Source organism: Rissa tridactyla, chromosome 19, assembly GCF_028500815.1.
Source record: "Rissa tridactyla isolate bRisTri1 chromosome 19, bRisTri1.patW.cur.20221130, whole genome shotgun sequence".
In the NCBI taxonomy this organism is placed as follows: domain Eukaryota; kingdom Metazoa; phylum Chordata; class Aves; order Charadriiformes; family Laridae; genus Rissa; species Rissa tridactyla.
The window spans coordinates 6,675,113-6,695,487 of NC_071484.1; the positions used below are offsets into that span (position 1 = coordinate 6,675,113).

General features: G+C 47.3%; 1 protein-coding gene across 3 annotated transcripts in view; it reads left to right on the top strand.

The window, feature by feature from the left end:
• The first annotated feature begins 312 nt into the window (after positions 1-312).
• Positions 313-20,375, top strand: part of FBXL20 (F-box and leucine rich repeat protein 20) — a 43,938-nt gene continuing 23,875 nt past the window's right edge. For all 3 annotated transcript variants that reach the window (XM_054224133.1, XM_054224135.1, XM_054224134.1), the window contains exons 1-2: positions 313-492; positions 16,966-17,027. In XM_054224133.1, coding sequence (XP_054080108.1) covers positions 451-492; positions 16,966-17,027 — 104 coding nt within the window. In that variant the 5' untranslated portion in view covers positions 313-450. The remainder of the gene's footprint in view (positions 493-16,965; positions 17,028-20,375) is intronic.

The following is a 20,375-nucleotide window of genomic DNA, read 5'->3' on the forward strand; positions in this document are numbered from 1 at the left end:
GCCCCCCCGGATATCAGGGGGAGGGTCCTCACGGCCCCCGGATGTCACGGGCGGGGGGGGGGGGGGGGTGTCCCGCAGCCCCCGGTGTGGCGAGGAGGTTGGGAGGTGGGTGGGGGGGTAAAGCCCCTTTCAGCCCCCTCCGGTGGCACCGGGAGGAGGGCGATGGGGGCGGTGTCCTGCGGGGTAGGTACCGGGGGTAGAGGAGGGGGGAACCCGGGGCTGGGGGGGGGGGTGGTGTGGTGTGGGAATGGCGGGGACGCGCGCGCAGCGCCGCGCCCGGCGCTGGCCAATGAGCGTGCGCGTTGCTGGCAGGTGCGGAGTGTTTTTGTTTTGGGTTGAAGTTGAGGCCGGAGGAGACGCGGCGGCGGCGGGCGGAGGCCGCGGAGCCCCGGCACCCCCTGCCTTCCTCCCTCCTTCCCTCCTCCTTTTCCTCCTCCTGCCGGCCCCGCCATGCGGAGGGAGATGAACGGGGTCACTAAGAGCCGCTTTGAGGTGAGGCCCCGCGGGGAGGCCGCCCGGCCCGGCTGAGGAGACGCGGCTTGGGCGGGGGGGGGGGGGGGGGAAACCAGGCCGCGCTGCGTGTGTGTGTCCCTCCCCTCACGGTGTTAAGGTGTGGGGCGAGGGGCCCCCCCGACCCCTAACAACCCGTCATGGGGGAGGGGGGAGGTGTATGAATGGGGTTGGGGGGGTTCACCCCCGGCCTGGTGTGGGGCGAGCCCCGCCGTGGGTGTCGGAGGGGGGGTGCGAGGGGCCGGGGTCGGGGCTTTGACCCGCCGTGTGGGAGGGCTTGGTGTGAAACGCGCCCCCCCGCTCCGCCCGGTTTGGGGGTGTGCGCGATCCCCCCTCGGATATAACCCCCCTGGGGGGTTGCAGGGGGGGGACACGACGATGGGTTTTGCCAACGCGTTGTGACAGGTTTGAGGACGGAGCAGGGGATGGGGGGGATGGAGCTTGGAAAACCAGAGTCCGGGAGGGCTGGGGGGGTTCGGGGAGAGGAAGGTGGCCCCGACGCCGGGTTTTTTTGGGGCGGGGGCAGTAACCGGGAAAAATTTGATTCCGGGGAGGTGGGGGCTGGAGAGGACGGAAGGAGCAGAGGGTAAACAATAAGATCTATTCAAAGACCGTGGCACAAAGCAGGCTCCGGGGCCAGGGCTGCCTCCAGCTCCGCATTGTTGTCACAGCTGTGTCCCCGGGGGGGAGGCGGCGGAGACCGGCAGCGGGGTTCGCTGCTCATCGCTGCGAGAGCCCGGTGGGGAGGATGAAAATACCTGTGCCTTCCTTCCCCGCCTGGCCCGTGGTGTGTACGAGGACAACATGGGAGGAAAAGAGCCCGGAACGGTAAAGATGCGGCTGTGTCCCCCCAGCTCCATAGAGAGGGGATGAGAAGGCTCTGAAGGGAAAATACTGGTTAATGGTAAACTGAAGAGTGTCTGGTTCCGTAGAGAACAACGTTGAATTCCCCAGGAAACTGCCCCCGGAGTTGAGAAAGGTGCAGAAAATAATGGTTTTGTAATATTGCACGGGAAATTATTTTCTTCCTCTATCGAATCCATATCAGCCACTGTAAATAAGGAGCATGCCTGTTTAGGAAGGTTTCAGGTTAAATAGTGTTATAATATTCAGGTTTCTGTGGCATCTACATGATATAAACATTGAACTAAAGCTGGGAACTCAGAAAGAGAAGGCTGCATGCGTAACATGTTTTATCCGGGCTTATTGTTTTTACTGTTCTAGTCTGTTCTTGGCTGCACAGATATTTTTTTTTTTTTTTTTTTCTGACAGCTTTTTTTTTTTTATTACTGCAGAGTGGCTGGTTACACAGCAGAGTAAAGAATAAAAACACGTTGGTAGCAGTCTTCTGTGGGGAAATGTCTTCTCGTATGGCAACAAACTTTTTTTCTAGCTTAGCTTTTGTCTTGAAATACTGGAGTTCATTCCAGTATTGGGAGAGCTTTTCATCAGCGTTGTACTAAAACAAGATTAACCCAGTTCATTGTGGAAGAAGAGTGGGGAAAAGCTTTGTTTTGTTTGCTTTGGGTAGGATTTTTTTTTTTTCTGGAATTCTTCCTATAGTAAAAAATGAACAAGTGGGAAATAAGCAAAATGCTCAGAGTGTTTGGGGTCTAAATTGTGGGGGTTTTACTCTATATTTGTCCAGGAAGAGTCGGTGTATTATAGAAAGGCTTACTTTGAGCTACAAGAAGTGTATTTAGGCATTATGCCATTTCTTGGATATGTTTTGGTTGGTAAATCGAGGGCATGGTTTTATTAGCCCTAGCATTGGTTATCTCTGACCCACTCACCTATATATCCTGGGCGAGTTTAGAACTCTTTTGCTTTAAATACATGGTTTTCTAGTGAAGATGATGTGGTCTGAAAAGCTTCTAAAATGTTAGTGTATTCACACTTATAAAAAGATTTATTTTTCAGAGGGGAGGTATGGGTAGAAATTCAGCCATGCCTTCTAGAAAACAGTTTGTAGTGTTTCTGCTTTAAAAGTCGTATTCACTGTCGAGAACATGCCTTTTAGTGGAATAGTTCATATTTAATGTGACATAAGGACAATTATGCAAAAATGTGTTGAGACTGGGAGCTGCTGTTCGAAGTTGTTGAATATTGTAAGATCACGGAAGATGGCACAGGGTTGAACGCTCAGTGATTAGTCCTCCTCCTCCATAGCCCTGTGCCTTACCTCCGGATTAGACACGGAGGTGACTGCCGGGGTAGTTTCCCCGTCTGAGGAGTGGTAAGTAGGGCCTTTGAGTGTCTGGAGTCTTATCTTGGGGTAAAAATAGCTCGATGCAGAGTTGTGACTAATGTATATTGTGTCTGTTTCAGACTTTAAATAACGAGTGAATTATTGAGGGGGAGTTTGGTTTGGGTTTTCAGGCTTGGTTTATTGTCTCTTGCTAAGCTGCGTAAACAGATTCCTGAACTATTGTTGTTGGGCAATTTTAAAATCCAATCTAGATTGGATTTAATAGTCATTTCTTCTTACTTTAGTAATAAAATATGGTAATGGAATATGGGCTAAGCTTCTTAAATGTGACTTGCATGTGGGTTTCTGGTATGTACGTGTAGCCAGCCATCCGTTCCAGGAAGAATGGAACTCTTAAATGAAAGAATGAACTCTGGCATGCCCAGCCGAACGAGCATATTCTAAATAAGTCCCTTTACAGGAGGTGTGGCCACCACAGAGAAAATAACCACTTACTGTAGCAAAGCAGACGAAAAGGGAAAACATTACCCAGATTGACTCCTAATTTTCTGTGGTGTTGGTTTAATATGGAATATGCCCTGACAGTTCACAATCCTGGCTCATATTTGGGGTTTCTGTGCTTCCTGTCGTACGTGATGCCTGATGAACTACAGCTAAATAATAGTGAAGAGGAGGGGATGTCACTGATGCTTTTGACCGAGGGTACCCTACCCTTTGAGAGCTTGTTTGCCTTCCAGAGGCGCAGGTTCTCATCACTTCTTCAGTTTGTTTCATCCGCGCCCTTCTGGCCTGGGATGGCATCTGGAGACCGAGTGTTTTGGGCTCGCGTTCACTAACTTTCACTGCACTCACTAACTCGTCATCGAAAAATAAGCAGCGTCTTCCAGGGCAGAGCACTCCTCTGAGCTTGCTGGTTTCCAGAGTGGAGTGGATGTGGTCGGGCGGCAGCGCTCGGAGATGGTTAGCGCTTCCTTAGATGCGTGCACAGAGCTGAGAGAGACCATCTGGCACAAAACTACCTGCCTGCGATCGGGAGCAGTGTTTTATATAAACGGTGGCTTCTTTGGTATTAGACCAACCATGGGACAAATTGCAGAGACTGTCAGCATGAACAGACTCCTGGCTTTTAATCTTTCCCCGTGCAGGGATCTCATGCTCTGCAAAGTCTTGTGTTCCATTGAGCCACGTTGTCGGGCTTAAATAATTATAGTTGCTTTTTTTTCCCAGACTGTGAGCAATACATGTAGTCTCCTCTACATCCTTAAACAAAAACAACAGCACAAAAAAAAAAAAAAAAGCACCATCCTTTCCAGCTTCCTCAGGGAGTCTTCAAAACCTCCAATTAGCAGGAGTTGATTCTGGCTGTAAAGGGTTTCTTTATGGGGCAGTTTGTCCTATTAAAAGAAATAAAATGCACACACCAGGGATGTATCTGAGGAACGAGCGTCTGTGTGAGCCTTGCGAGCGCCTTCAGCAGGACAAATGCGTCGATCCATTGCGTTTCACAGCATTTCTCTCCTGAGGATTCGGGATCTTCGGTGTGAGGGCATTCTAACTCTTCTGAGCCATGCTGGTGGACCCCGTAGGTCCTAGCTTTTGCTGCAGTTTTGATCTGCTGTGAAGTGAGGTAAGCTGAAAGCAAAATGAGAAATTTAAAATGCTCCAAAATTGAGTTGCCTTCTAATAATTAATCCTGTCTGCGTTGAGAAAGTTGAATTGAATAACCCCAATTACCCTAATCCCATTTTTGAATCTGCTGGGTTCCTGGCTTTTAAATGCCGTTTCTGTGTTTCAGGGTTGCTTGACTTTGCACTTTAGAGCTGATCCTTTTGGGGTTGTCTTCTCTGCCCTTCTGCTTAGGGCTTTGTTATTTCAAGCAATGGAGGTTGTGTCAACAGAGGGACACAAACAAAGCGGGCAGGGAGTATCGATAACTCTTTGCATCCCATGGTGTGTCTCTCTGCTGTTTTCTAGCAGAAACTTGCAGAAACTTGCAAAAACTGAGGTTAAACTTACCACAGCGTTTCGTTTTATATGGCAAGAGAAACTGTTGCTGACGTAAGGCAGTGAAGACGTGAGGAAGCGCAGATGAATCCAAACAGTTCTGTTTTGGCAGGTATCTAACAGTGTGGTGCGTAAGTCACGAGAAATGCTGTCAAAATAAAAAATAATTTGGGTGGTGTCAAAGCTGATGGCTTTTACATACTCTTGTTCACTCCCATCACCCCCATTTATTGTTTTGATTTGGGTGTTATCTCATGCCACGCTTATGTGTAATACTTTTTAAGCCAGCCCTTCTTTTTTTGGCAGATGAATAATAAAATGTTACTTTATTGTGTACAAAGTGGTTGCTTAAATGTTAAGACAGTAAAGGATGTAAACCCTAACTTGTGTTTCGTATCCCCGCTCTGCTCCATACCAGTAGAGGAAAGAGGAATTCGGCGAGATTTGGAAGCAAGAGTTGAATTGGTTGCGCAAAAGATACTTGACCCAGGCACTGCAAGGAGACCAGGGAGGTTTAACCGGGAAAACGGCTCTTTGCTGGAGGAGGGGGCAGCGGGGGGAAATCTTTGTTGCTCTGAATTTCTCCTTTGCAGTCTACGTGCCATATTTCGCCGTACAGGCAAGTTACCAAAGCCAAAGGCGGCATAGTATAGGGGACTCGCCGATTAAAAAAACGGGTATTTCAGAAACCACTTCTGATTGCTTTTCATTTCTTTTTGTTAAATTGGCGCTGGGGAGCTCTCCCAGCTCCTTCACCTTTTAGTCTTTGGACTAGGCAGCCACAAGCACATCCCTGCCGTAATTAGGTAGAGCAGCAGCTTTACAAGTGTTGGATTATGTGTGTGCTTTGACCTTAGCCCGTGTCACCTGAGAGACCAAGCTTGTGTCACGAATTTTTATTATTTCTTTTTTCCCAAATGGCATTATCATCTTCCTCTGCAAGGAGCTGTGCTTGTAAGTTGGGCAACAGTGGAAATGCTGGCCCTGGCGAGCAGTAATTTCAGCAGGAAATATAAGCAGAAATGCCAGAAAACCTGTATTTCCTCCCCCGTCCCTTGCTGACACTGGTGTGGCACAGGATGCTGGGCAGCACCCGCGCAGGACTCGTCACTGCTTTGGCCTGAGCTGTGTGACAAGCAGCGCACGGTGTCTGGGCTGTTTGTGTGCGGTGGTGGTGAGGGCTTTTCTTGCAGGTTACCCGGGTGAATGCCCTCCTCGGTGCCAAAACGGGGTTCCCCGAGGTGGTTTCACTGGGAGCTGCCAGTCGGAGGAGCCACTGCGGGGTCCGTGTGTGCTCCCAGGGAGGGGTGCCCGACTGCCTGGGCTGCGTCCGTCTCGCATCGCGGCTTGCGTAACAGGAAAGGGAGTGAGAGAGCCTGTACGCACAGGTATGTCTCGTTTTATTTTAGATACCATTATTAATTGGGGCCTGGGATAGATCAGGTAATTATTGTTTTCACTGTTGGCTTCCCTTGCGGTGTGTTCCATTTGACTCATTCCATTGTGAAAGCCGACCCGAGGAATGTTTTAGCCTCACTGATCTGGTGTGACACACCACACCGTGTCAGCGGTGCGGAGGGGCCCAGGCCTTTGTGTGGCTGGTGGTGGTATGTGCCAGGCTGATCCATCGGTTTTGCTTTCAGATCAACCATCCTTTTACGTGTGGGAAACTCACCCCATGCCCTTCATACCTCATCTCAGGTAGGGATTTTCTTGAGACGCCATCGTTTGACTTTATTTCCAAGTAATACCAATAATACCATCGTCATCTCTTTGATAATAGCTGAATGCAAACCCAATAGTGAAAAAAAAAAACTTATTGCCACTAACCTAGAACCGCAGGTTTTGGAGAGAGGCAGAACTACAAGCAATTTCTTTATCAAAGAAACTTATTTAAATTGTGATGAGCTCTGGTACATACCTGGAGAGCTAGAGGAGTCTCACTTTTGTCCTGAAAAATACCGAAGTGTGTCAGTTCGTGGCTTTTTTAAATAAATAAAACAAATCCTTTCAAAGGGTATTTGTAGTAAACTGCTACCCTGCTAAAATGAGCTGCTAAAAAGGCTAAAGGAAAAAAAAAAAATAGTGATAGTGGGTGTTTTACAGCACAGTCCGTGGCCATAGGCTGTGTCCCTGTGAAGTCAGGAAGTCTTTGTCTTACTTACATTCTCCTTCTTTTTTGGTCTGGGATGTTGGTTTTGTGGGCAAAGGTGTATATTTAAAGCTTTGACGGGTGTGTGTGAGAAAGTAGCATCATCTTAAAATCAAATATCTGTAATAGGCCATAAAATACCCAGATGACCACTCTAGGATGCTGAGGTTTTTAATGGAGCTAAAAAAAGTAGACGCTCCAAACCAGCTCTGATGACAGCATATGTGGTATTTTTGCTTCTCGCCCCATCGATTCAAGGTATGATGCCAACTCACTTTGACCTCTGCAGTTCTTGGCCACGCGAGCCACCGCTGACGTTTTCCGAGGGTGTTTTTCATTCATCACCAGATACAACTCCTGGTAAAGACAAAGCCGATTAACTGCAAGCTTCTGCCTCCCCAGTCTGTCACCGGGCTGCTTCAGGGCCTGCCCTGCGTCCCTGCCAGGACTCTCCAGCGGACACTGCTCCCGTGTGCGTCCCCTGCAGCCGGGAGCAGTCGGGTAACTAAACCGCTGAGAATGGCTAGTGCTGGGGGGGTCTTTTCAATTGCAATTTAAAAATAAAGGCAGTGGGCTTTTAGGTGTAGTTGTGGGATGCTTTGTTTGTGGAAAGCTGTCTCAGAGCCAAGACTGGGATAGAAGAACAAAACAGGTGAACAAAAAGCTTATGAACATGCGCTTCTGGTATCTGACAGCAGCTTCTAGTTTTTTAAAAAAAATAATAGGATAATAGCACATGTCGTTCTTCCAGTTTAAATGGTATTTCTTAAATCAGTAGTTGTCTTCTAGTATCTCGCCTGCACTGCGTATCTGACCCTTTTTTTTTTTAACTTTTTGAATGCAACAACACGACCTTGTGTGTTTGCCCATAAATCACCTGATGAATTTCTTCTCCGCAGCAGTTTCTGCGTTACACTGCTACGTCAGAGCTGTGTGCAGCAGGCTGTTCTTTATCGGGGGCTTGAGATCTATGGAGCTCTACTGATTTTCTTTTTTTTGTTGTTGTTGTTCATCCTTGTGCTTTTAGCATTGCTGATTCAAAAAAAAAAAAAAAAAGGAGGCTATTTATTTAACTTTGTTACTGAATGCAGAGTAGAGTCAGGCTGCACAGGAAGGCAGCTCATCATACCCCAGCTTTTTATCGCCAGCAGAAATTTAAGCTTTTCCAAAGCAATGACAAGCAGATGAGGAAGAAGTGAGCTGACAGTGGATGTGGAGTAAATTGCCTATTGAGTTATTTTTAGGAGTATTAAGCCTATAATAAGCCTTTTCGGCCAGGGTCTATTTCCTCTCGGTTTTGTGCTGCTTAGTCATGATTCTGTTTGATTGGAGCCCTGGTTGTGAGCCTGGCGGGCCGAGGGTGACACGGTGCGTGGCAGGAGGGTGGCACGGATGCGTCGCCATCCCCAGTCCCACCAACACAAATGCTGCAGGAGAACGCCGGAGCGACGCGACTGCAGACACCGGAGCTTGTCACAGCCGCAGCTTTATTTGACAGCCAGCCATTTTCCTTGGAGATTTAACACAGATTAAACTGGATGTGTGTTGGTTGTTTTTTTTTTTTTTTTTTAAAAAAAAAAGTCCTTGTGTAACTAAAGGCTCGAAGGAAAATTCACCCAGTCTGAACAGCTCGGGGATGTAAACAACTTTATGCTTTGTATCGTGTGTTCTGAAGAGCCATGTATTTCACTGTCACTTCTGTGTGACTTATCTCTGCAGTGTAATTTTTTCTTTGCCTCCAGTGAGGCAGCTCAGCCTGCTTAAACTCCGGCTCCCCTTGTGTCTTGTACTGGGGAAGGAGCACTTCTCAACCAGTACTCGCTGCGTATCATTTAAATCACTGCGTATCATTTACGTTTCAGTTATTGGAGCCCTGTAGCAGTACTAGAATTGTTTTCCAGAATGAACAGAACTAGAGGTGAAGTGTTAGTACATACTGACACTGCTTGTAAGAAGTCACTTCAAAGCTTCGCTGAGCTGTTCCAAAGGAAATACAGAATGAATTCCGCTTTTTTGTGTGTTTTGTGTTTTATGCTCAGCTTTTTTTTTTTACTAGATTGGAGTTGTGTGTTATGAGCTAGGTTTGGTGTGTGTCTTGTCTTCTTTCAATGACTCCATATTGGGCTTGTTCATCTCCTCCATAGGGACCATAGCAGATAAAAGTGGTATAAATAAATACTACCAGTAATGCTGGCTTTTTGGGTGTGAGCCAGCAGCTGCGGAGCTGAACGCCCCCTCCCAGGGCATCTCGGGCTCGTCAGGGTTTAAACTCTTTGAATGAAGTTGTGCAGATGTTTCATTTCTTTCACCTCAGAATAGCCGAAGACTCTTTTATAGCTCTGAAGGTTAATCTCCAAAGCGCCGCGATGATACAGATTGGGTGGGGATATAAACGGACAAAATACGCCAGCTACATATGTAATCCTTAATTTATGATGGCAACTCTTGATTCCCCACCTTTCCTGGCTTAAAAACAGTTTCCAGAGTGTATTATTTATTCTTAATAATTGCAGTCTGTTTTCTGTCTTGCTTTTAATTGCTTAATTTCCTGTGGTTATGAGCAGTCGTGGAGGGTCTGGCCAGCGTTTGCTTGTGGGCCGAGGACAGTGAGCTCTAGGTCTGAACACCAGCTAAAACTTTGTCCTCAGCACGCGGTTACCTTCTCCTTTTGTGCTTGTGAAGCTGCTGTAACAGAAACGCCATTTCTGTTAGGCAAGTGAAGAAGTTGCAGTATTTTTAAATGATGATATTTACTAATCTTTCATAGATTTTTGAAAGGGTATGCTTTTGAATTCTGTATTTATTTTGCGTGAGGTTTGCTTTATATAGAGACGTGAAACACTTCATTGGTTGTGTTTTGTGCTTACTTTCAGAAATGTTTATAGTTTTCGCTTCCTGCTGCCCACCTGTACAGATGTCTCTTGGTTGGTTGGTTTTGTACGGAAAATGGATGTCCATCTTCTTCCTCTCCCTCTTTCTGTGCCATCCTGATGGTGTCCTTGGCCATGGCAGCGGGTTTTGTTAGTGCTTCTTGGGCTGTTGAGGATTTTCAGTCTGGGTTCACAAGGAGCTGGGTGTGCCAGATACCCGGGGTTATTTTTCACTGGAGTGAAGGTTAAGGTGGATATCGGTGGGTGTCGGTGTAAGGACTGGTTTGGGTGCCTTTGCTAGCCTTGGAGCCACTCATTCCGTAAAGCTCCAGATAAGCTTCGTCCCTTTTTGTCCTTTGAGCTTTGAATTTTCCGCTTTGGAAGGAAAGTGTTTGAGTTCAAAGTCCGCATCTAGGCTAACACTGTGTGCTCAATTGTTGGCTTCGGTGCTGATGCTTCTGAAGTAAAGCCTCATGTGATTTTTATATATTTTTTAAGACCAACCATCCCCCTCCCGGTGCTGGTGCCAGATGCGGGCTGGATTGAAAACCAGCTGTGTTTGTCAGCGCTCCAGTAAATACTCCCACCCGAGCTGATGTGTGCAGCAGCTGTATCTCTCTGCTGGCTCGCCGGCGTGCAGCCTGCCTTCAGCACAAACACGGACAATTACTTGATTTCCCGTTAATGTTGATGGTAGCCTGTTCCTGGTCCAACTGAACATACGACTATTTATGTTTCAAGATGATACGGGTCTTGCATACCGCCACCTCTGTGTGCGAACGTGTTTGTGTGCGGGTAAAGGAACACGGGGAGGGGTGGCGCTTCTGTCCTCCTCATGCCCATAACGATGCACATTTTTAGCAGAAACAAGCTCTGCAAACAGGCAGATTGAAAGTGAATGACTCCTTGTGATCAACCTTGAAACTCTATACCAGTAAATTCCTCCATGTTTGTTAACAAAGTAGGGGTTTGGTGGTACCGGGACGTGGCACCATGTGTGGGTCAGTCCAGGTTCTGAAGCTCCAGCCTTGGAGCTGCCTGGAGCATGTTGAGTGTTTGTGTATCTTAGAGAGGAGCCTGAATTCTAGACCACCCGCGTTACGCTGCAGATCAGCTCTGTCCTTTTTCTGCTCCTTGTGTCTTTAGTGGGCAAAACTCTGCGGAACAAAAAGTTGGGAAGAATTGATGGTGTTTTTCGGCGTCTGCTGTTGTATAGGCAAGGCGCTCTGGTATGTCTTCATGTCCAAATGGCGCTTTATTGAAAAAAGTCCCTGCTGCTGTTCCAGTGGAAAGTCTTTTTGGTGTGTCAGATGAGTAAACTGTTGTTCTCTTAAAAATGCAGCCAGTAACTTCAGAATTGCTTACAGGGAGTAGTCTTGAGCATTTAGGGTAAAGTGAAATAAATGTGCTTTGTATTCTGTACGTTAATATTCCTGATTACTTCCAGTAAACTGCAAATGTTGAAATAACTCATTTAGAAACTTCTCAAGTGTATTTTTCCAAACACAAAAAAAGTGAAAAACAAACCTTTTGTTCCTCCTAGGAAACACCCCTCCAGCCTTTCCCCAACAATAAAATCGAACCCATTACCAGATGTGACATTTACAGGAAAGCGTTGTGTGTCCCCCCCAGTCCGTGCCAGCCCAGACCGCAGCCGAGCTCGGCTGCCCGGAGCCGGGGTCCCTGGCAGCTCCTGGGGGGTTTCTCCGCTTCTCTAAGCCAGGAAAGATGACGACGTGCCAACGTGTGTTTGTAGACTTTCTGTGGAGCCACGGGGTATGGGGAGCGTAACTGTTCTGGAAGCAAAGATTTAAATTTTGCAGGAAGTCTTGAATAAACGCTCTTCTCGCTGGAGAAGCCTTTACTTGCTGCTGTGGAATAAGTCAATCAACCTGATATTAAGAGCCCCACATTGATAAAGCAATTGTCTGGTCAGATGGAAGCTTCTAAAATATAACAAAATGTGTATTGAGTGTGGATTCCCTGAGAGGAGCTGCAGGTGTTGGCTGTCCCACCTTCTGCAGCAGCGTTTGCTGGTGACGTACGTTTGTGTCATGTACTGGGGAGAAGTTGCGCGGTCTCTCCGTGAATGCAGCGGCTGAATCGGTCCAGCGTGTGGACACCTCATTTACATGCTAAGTACTGACCGCATCACTTCCCGCTGGGCAGGGTGATAATGTGGCGCCAGAGCTGGAGGAGAGCACCAAGACAAGTCTTGGATGGCTTTTGAAGCCTGGTCCGTAACGACGTAAGACTACTCAAAAGCTAAATGAATGGCTGCAATAATGACACAATACTCTATATTTTAACTCCAATAATGCATGCCTGCGAAGAGTTGCTTCACGTAGGGAGCTTGCATCAACTGTTGTTCCTGTCTCCCTTTGCATGTTTGATGAGCATGGTGCGTATGTAGGTGTTTCTGTGCAGGGACACTCGTAATTATCCGCTGTCACCCATTGTGCACTTGGCTGCGAAGTGCTGTCATCCGGATCCCGTGTTGATGTCACGCAGGCGACCCAGTTTGGGTTGCTCTGCCCAGTAAGGAGTGGCTGAGGTGACCAATGCTTGAGGAGCAGCTCTGCCTCCTACACTGTTGGCAGATAAATATCTCTATTAGCCCTGCACACAGCACTTGCCGACTGGGCAACCAGATGGGTTGAGCCACTTTACAAAACTTCTAATATGCAGAAAGGTGAGGGAAGAATTATTAAAACAAATGGACAATTACGTCTTAAGTGACTTCAGTGTAAGGCTGCGAGAACTGTATTCTTTTGTTCGCTTTTGTCCATTTGTTTTCATAAACTTGGTTGATTTGGGTGCTTCTGGGTGACAGTGCTGTGGAGAGAAGCCCGGCTGTGCCCATAAATACATCCTGGGAAGTACCAGGTTTTTGTCTGCTGGGTTATAATCTCCGGGCTTTCAGCTGGTGTGGGAGAGCGCAGGAAAGAGGACTTGAATTCAGGGGCGTTTGGCGAGTTCCTGGGGATGACTGAAGGCTGGATCATCCTCATCCTCGCTGCCAGCTCCCCTGGCCACCTACTTGTAAAAAAAAAAAACAAAAAAAAACAAAAAAACAAAACCATGCCAAAACCAGCCTCTCTGGGTGCAGCTCTCAAATGCTGAATGCATTGGACTGATGTAAATTGGGAGCCTTTTACTGAGTAGCAAATGATGTGTTAACATTTTCATTAATGTTTGCAAGACAAAGGATTGATTTATGGATTAAGTCCCCCCAGTTTTGTCACTTCTTTGGGCTTGTGAAGTTGGCGCTGAGCCGACCGCTGGAGTTCCTGGAGGTAACGATTAGATGGATCCTGTTTGTTCTCCCATTTGAGCCCCTGTTGGAACAGGGAGGTATTTCCACGTGCAGTCCTGTTGAAGTGTGTGTATGCAAAATATCTCAGAGTTTGTAAACCGTCTTTCTGTGTAAAACCGCTACCAGACGCATGCCCTGGAAAACTCTGCAGGTTCTGCCCATTTCCTGGGCAATCCAATATTTGCAGGAAAATCAAATCATCTGAACTGAGCGATGACCAAACCCTGGGTGTGCTGTGGTCCCGCGTAGCTCCAGCTGTCCGGAGCAGCGAAGCCAGCACTTCCACTCTCTGGAGATGCTGCTCTGAAGACCAGTAAGAGATTTAGAGTAAAATGGCAAGGAAATGCAGATAATAAACTCTGTCCGGCTCTGCTGTTCTGGCAGGACATGTTTTCCTTTGCCTTGTAGCAGATTATAGCAACCTATACTAATTTAATGCAAGTTTTAAAGTCTATTATCTGCTTCCGTGGTGTTTGTTCCAGATTTATCCCTTCTGTTGTAGCTGGAAAAGGCTGTTTCAGAAGAGGAGCACGCTGCCGGTCTGCCTGCGTCTCGGATGGGTGGATGGGCGAGAGGGGTTTCATTCTTTCCCCACTTCCCTTTCTTCTGTACAAGGGATGTGGCTTCGCACAGCAGCAAACTTGGTGCTTTGTGGAAGATTCTGTGTCTTATATAGACTGCAAAATTTACGTATGAGAAAGATATGTTATTCTGTATCCTGTCAAGAATAACTTATTCTACTGCATAACACCTCGTATTAAAGGATATTGGGAGAGATGTTAGGAAAAGCAAACTTAGAACACTTAGTTTTTATCCCTAGAAGTAATTTCAAAAACCTGGAAGTCTAGAATACCCTCTAACGCTTTTTCAGACTAGTTTTATTCTTGCATGGACTTGCCAGAAAGTCAAAGCGTCCACTGGTGTATTTAAGTAGCTGTATACTCTGCCATGACGTAGCAAGATATCCCAGTTCCAGCCTGTTTTCACCCAGCTTCTGTCATCCGAGCACCACGTTGAAGGCTTGATACAATCGTGAGGTCTGGTGATGCAGCCTGGCACTTCCCAGCCTTCCAGGGGAGGGGGAATTCCAGAGCCGAGGATCTCCCACACAGCGTATCCTGCCGCGGCACTGTCACGTTTCAGTCCAAGGACTTTTTTAGTAAGACAAAAAAAAAAGGTTCCTGGTCAAAAAAAAGGTACTGGTCAAAGGGTTGCGTCTTCAGAAAACCAGTTTAAGGCTTTGATTTGCACTGGAATCAAGGTAAGCTTTTTCTACTGAGCAATGTAATGGGCAGAAGTCAAGAAAAAACTGTGTTTTGCACAAAGCTGTTTGGGTGTCCCTGATGTACGATCACAGTTAACAACAGGCAGTGACTAGTGCCTGCGTTCAGACAAAGCTTTGTTGCCAATACAGATGAGACAGAAAAGGCTGGCTGGCTGCTTCTGGAATCTCTATTTTAATACTTCCTGCCCCTTGCCTGGTCTCTTCTAGTTTGGTTCCTTTTCGGAAGTCTCCTACTGCTATCTGATTTGCTCCTTTAATTTCTCGTACCCGTTTTTGTGAGGGGGTGGAGGGTGCTGGGTCAGATGTAAAATTCTGGCCTGGACAATAATGAGAAAGAGGATGGATCTGCCTCTTTGCTATTGTTCGTGTAACTGGAGGCGGGGGGAATCATAGTCTTATTTTCCCATGAATAATTCCTCTGCATTTCTCCTTCATTAGAGCTTTCTCCAGAATTTCCTTAATTTCCCAGCTGATCAGCTAAGCCGTCTAATTAGAAGATCCAGTCCCAGGATGCGCACACGCATTAGCTGCTTTCACACCCTGGCCAGTGTCTATCCTGTCCCGTTAACACTCCGGTTATCTGCCAGGCGCCGGATGGCATCAGTGGCTGGGTCTGAGCGTGGTCCTTGATTCAAGGAGATGCTCTTCTGCCCTAGTCTTGAGGGACCAGACTTCACAGAATTTGTGTTAGCTGGGGAAATGGCAAAACTTCCCCAGTTTGCCATTAAAATGGCAATTTTAATTATCTGCAAAAGGGGCTGAGTAGTCGCCTGTCTAGTGGACCATTTAGGACTTGTTAACTTGTGATATCTTCTGGTGGGAAGTGATAAAAGCATCTGTGGGGGGAAAACAACACTTTTCTTCTGTGTGACATTTTGGGAAAGAATGCTGGAGAGTTCGTGTCCCACTTCAGCATCATGCTTTGGTATCTGGAGATAATTAAAAAGCAACCTGTGATTTAGAAACCCAGCTTTTAAGTTTGGCTGACTCTAAAAGCGTTGGGTTTGGTGTTCGCTCGTGATGGTGGCATTATTGTGTTATCAGTTTGTCGGCACTGATCGGTGCGTGTTAAAATACAATTTAGCGTCAGCGCGGCAGCTTTTCCCATTAAGCAGTGGTGGTTTCTTTGCGAGGTGATAGGGTTGGGCTGGTGCTTGCATATGGAATATCTGCTGGCTGGAGAAGCTGTTGTCTGCCGGTGAGGCCCAGTACAGCTTCATAAGCCATGAAGATCTTACTTTCCTTTTTTAACTCTTAATCTGATCCTCTGCCACTTAAGCGACCTAGCTGATGCTGGGTTTATTTGCTTTGCATACATACAACTAAATTGATTCAGACCATTTAATCAACTGATTAGAATCGGCTTTTTCAGACTGTAATTTCAGCAGCAGTTTTTACCAGATATGTGGCTCGGAGCTCTTGGTTGTTCCAGAGGTTAAAGAGAAACTTTATTAATGAAATTAAAGCTCATTCTTGTTGTTCCCTGCTTTGCTTTTGGAAATGTTGAAAGCATGCCTCTAAATGGAATGAGGCATCACCGCTCAGCAGATCGCGCTAATCATTCCTCCCACAGGCATAAGTGTGTGGAGGTTGGTTGTTTGTTTGTTTTTTCACCATGGCAAGACAATACCAAGTCTTTTAAATACATGTAGATATTCCTCAAGAAGCACGTGAGGCTTTGCTGTCTGTTTTTCTTAGCACTTTGTAGAAAAGAGAAGCTTCTCTCACTCTTGCAGCTAGTGGGGTTATTTTAGCTGGTCCATAAGTCCGTTTCAGATTTGTAAATCGTTGGCTGTTGTGCCAATGCTTTGCACGGGATACAACCACCAGCGCTGGCTTCCTTGCCATGGAAGAACGTGGTATTTTCCTAGAATCATCTCTCCTCCTCATGCAGCACCAAAGATCACGTCTCCCTTTAAACCGTGCTTTGTGATTTTTAAAAAAATACTGCTTGCCTCTTTCCCCAGAGCCCCTGAGGCTGCTCCCATCCAGCTGGCTGCGAGGACCGTACGGGCGCTGTAATACTTTCTCGTAGGCTCCTGTTTGCCAGCACTCTGCAGCCTTTTCTGTTATGAAAACCAGTCCGGCTGCTCCTGCATCTTCAGCCTCCAGTTGTTGGAGGTCGGGGCTGCTCCATCGCTCTCGTCGTAGCCCTTCCCTCCAGCCCGTTTGCCGCATGCTTGTTTGATGCGGAGTTGCACTGTACGGTTTTAAAGTGCCTGTGCTTTGCTGTACCCACACGGAACCGTGTCACAGATGGAACCCCGTAGTAACGCTGCGGGTGATACCTTCCCATAGTCACTGCCAGCCCACAAGCACCTCCTCATTATCATTTAATAGATAAATTAAAAATCCTATCTTATATTTAATCTATCAATCCCACAGAGCATTCTTGGACCACTTTTTAAACTATATTGGATGTGCTATCCCATCCAACTGTGGTCTAATCCAGGAGTTTGAAAGCTTGAGCACAAAGTTTATCTTTTGATAATTTATCGGGCCAGATGTCTCTCTTGAAATGGCCTCGTTAACCAGCGGCTTCTTCCCTAGAGTAAAGTAGGCTTTGTTTACTTCATGAAAATATATGGCTAAAATGTTTAAATTTGTTTTTGTTTACAGATGTTCTCAAACAATGATGAAGCTGCGATCAACAAAAAACTTCCAAAAGAGCTGCTGCTTCGGTAAGCCGCCTTTCCGTTTGGGAGATGGGGGAGCGTATTGTTATTTGCAGCCAGCAGCTGATTTTGCTGCTTTGCTCATAAATCAGGAGCTTGGATTGGGTCATTTGGAAAGCCATAGACAAACAGAGGCAGATCAAAGGTCTGCAGCAGCAGCAGTTTATGCGAAATATTATTGGGTTTTGGTTTTTAAAATGTTAAATTAATTTCCTGGTTGCCTGTTTTGTAGATGGAAGAACTAAGGACTGAGTAAGTCCTTAATGAAAATAAATGGTAAGTATGGGCTAATGAGTAGAATAGGATTCTGTCTGTCTCTAAAGTGTTCCATTTAAAAAAAGTTAGTTCCTCTGGTCTAGTTATGCTGGAGTAGACTTTGTCCTGTTCCTCGTCAATAAGAGAGGAACCGGGCAGGATGCTCCTGTTGGAAAAGGTCAAGCGGATCAGGCTTTGTGGATCTGGGTAGAGGGCTCTGCCCTCTCCCTGTGCTGCCCTTCTGCATGCGCACACGTATGTACCCTCTGAAGTTTGCCTTCCCCGGCGCAGGAGTAGCGTGACGTGTGTGCGATTGTACCTCAGTCGTCACAGTTTGTCATCTTGAAGTAAAGTCATGTTCATCAGTGCTTTAAGCCTAGATGCTAGACTGAAAACGGTGAAGGCAATTGCAGGTGGCAGCTTAAATTATTAACACAAACAAAATTCTTACGCTGCAAGAAACTGTGTGGTACTGTCAACACTTAATGGCAAGAAAAAGTCTGGGGAGAAGAGCTCTGACGCAGGAAACTGCTGCTAACTCACTTGTGAAATAAACCAAATAAAAAGAAGTCTGACTTTTCTTCTGACTGCACTGCCTCCTCTGTTCTCTGCGATGGCATCTCCAATCTGATTTGGTCTCTTCTATTCCAGTATTCTTCATCCAAGAGCAAGATGTACGGCTTCTAAAGCCCTCCTTGCTGCTGATGTGGGTGTTTGATTTTTGAGCCTGGTCTACAGGGAAGTGATTGTCCATGCTGTACGGGGATTGCTGTGTGAAAATCAGCATCGTGTAGCTGGGAGAGCCGAGCAACCTGTGGGAGGAGCGGGATGAAGTCGCAAACACAACAGGATTCCCTTGCTCAGATAAACCGATGCAGTTTTTCACAGGTGACAGCAGTTGTCTTCCCCCAGCGCATGCCCTGAACCGTTGGTATGGAGGTGTTGCAGCAAAAGGGGAATTTGAAGAGTGAGAAGAGTGTCTTGCTGGATTTCCTGAGAGGGGATTCTTTTACTGATGGGAGCAAGTAGGTGCTGGTGTTGCAGATGCAACAAAACCAGGGTTTGCCTTTGTGGTGAGGTGACATAAGACGTGGGTAGGCTGGGGACAGGCTGTGAAGGGCACTGGTGTGAGGCAAGGAGTGTGCATGGCACAGGGAACGTGGGGAATCTGTTAAGGAGGAAGAGGTCGGGGGGGTGGAATTTAATTGAGATTTTGCATGGGCTTCAGGGGAGGGGGTGTGTGGTCACTGCGCTCCCAGGGAGCAGGACCTTGATGAGAGCATGGGTGAGATTTCTGGCAGATTGGTCTAAGTGGAACGATCCTGTGTGGAAGCAAAAGCTCATCTTGGGCTGTAGGAGGTAGCTGGTGTGTGGAGGAACGTTACTGGAGAGTTGGAAAAGGATTTGTGGTAAGTAGGAGGGAAGGTCCTGCGCCAGGGAGGGAATTTCATCAGTACAAGCCACAGTGTGGCTGAGTTCTTAGCAGCGCGCGCTTCTGCCCTGCGGAAATGGTTTTGTCTCCTGTGCCTTGATATCACTAGTCATCCTCACCTGCTGTAAAACAGCAAGTGCTCAGGATTGCGTGGAACCTAGGCAAAATCAGGAGACGGAGTTTATAGATGTTAAAGTTCATAAGTAACGGTTCTGAGAGTTGGAATTCACTGTTAGCATACTGTGAAGATTAATTAGCGTAGATTGACAGTGCAGCCTTTGAAAGAGAAACTTGGATGCGTTTATCTGCAGGAATCTCCCGTAAATGAGTGTCACTGTCTGCAAGACAAAGACTTATGTGTTTAAGCAGTGCCGCTGTGTAATGTCTTGTTCTCTGGTTTGTTCATTCTGCAGATGGCATTGATGTCTCATGTATGTGGTTGCAAAGTGGAAAGCTGTACTTGAGCAAAATAAAGAGTAGGAGGGTATGAAAGGGGTGAACAGCAGCCTTTGTCACACCCCGAGATACAGAAATGTGCAACTCCAGTCACACTTCTCGCTGGGAGGATGGGGTGGAGGTGTAAAGTGCTCTGGAGGGCTGTCCTCAGAAATCTCTCCTTCAAACGTGTCCGTGCTTCTGCTGTCGTGTCGTGTTCTGTCCTACCGTGTGACTGGTGGCCATGCTGTTTGTCCTGCGTTTCCCCGAGAGCAGGACTCTATAAACAAAGCTGTCCTGTGGCACGTGGGGAGAGAGATCGGCTGATGGGTCTAAAATCCTTGTGCCTGCCTCACCTTTGTCTCCTGCTAGCTGAGGTTCTAGGCGCTTACACCTTTATACTTGAATATACCTTTACAAAGTCAAAAATGAGCCAAATCAGCAAAAAGTGGAGTTCCTTTTGCTGCTGCCAGCTTCTCTTTGGGCAGCACCTGGCTTGGTGGCTCTGAAGGGTGAACCCGTGGTCCACGTTGGCTCTGGCCGTGGCCGTTCCCCAGAAGGGGCGTCATGTCCCTGTTTCCCCGCGCTGGCACCGATGATGCCCCATTGAAAAGGTGCATTCAGCCTTGGAGGGCTGCCTGCCAGTCGCTTCTTGTCCGCAAGCCAAACCCCAGCCCCAAGCCTGGCTTTTCTGTGGCACTGGTGGTCTCTGCTGGTTTCCTGCAGAAGGTTTGCTCTTGGCGCGACGTGGGGCTGCTGAACAGCTTACGCTTGGCTGGGGGAAGCAGACCGGGCTGCGGGAATTCGGCTTTTCCGTATTGGTTCATGGGCAGGTCAAGCAAGTTTTCAGTTCTCTCGTGGCGTAAGCGGCTTTTTACTCCATGCCACCTCCTGCGGCCTGCTCGCCCGTTTCCAGCACAACCAGTCACCGACACTGGCTTTGCCATCTGACCTTCAAGCCCCGTGTTGATTTATTCCTCGGGAGCTTGAGTTTGGCTCGGGACAAGGAAGCGACAGGAGCGCACGGGGGACCGGTGAGTTGGCAGCAAAGTTGGTGTTTCTCTGCTCCTGGCCGGCCCATCGGTGTAAAATGAGTGTGGATCAGAATTTAACTCGAATGGTGGGTCACTAACATAAAATGATGTTGATAATTTTAGAAGGCTAAAGGCCTAAGCTCTAGCTCACCTCAAAGCCCGCAGCATCCAGGGATTTCGTTAGAGTCTTGACCCTAA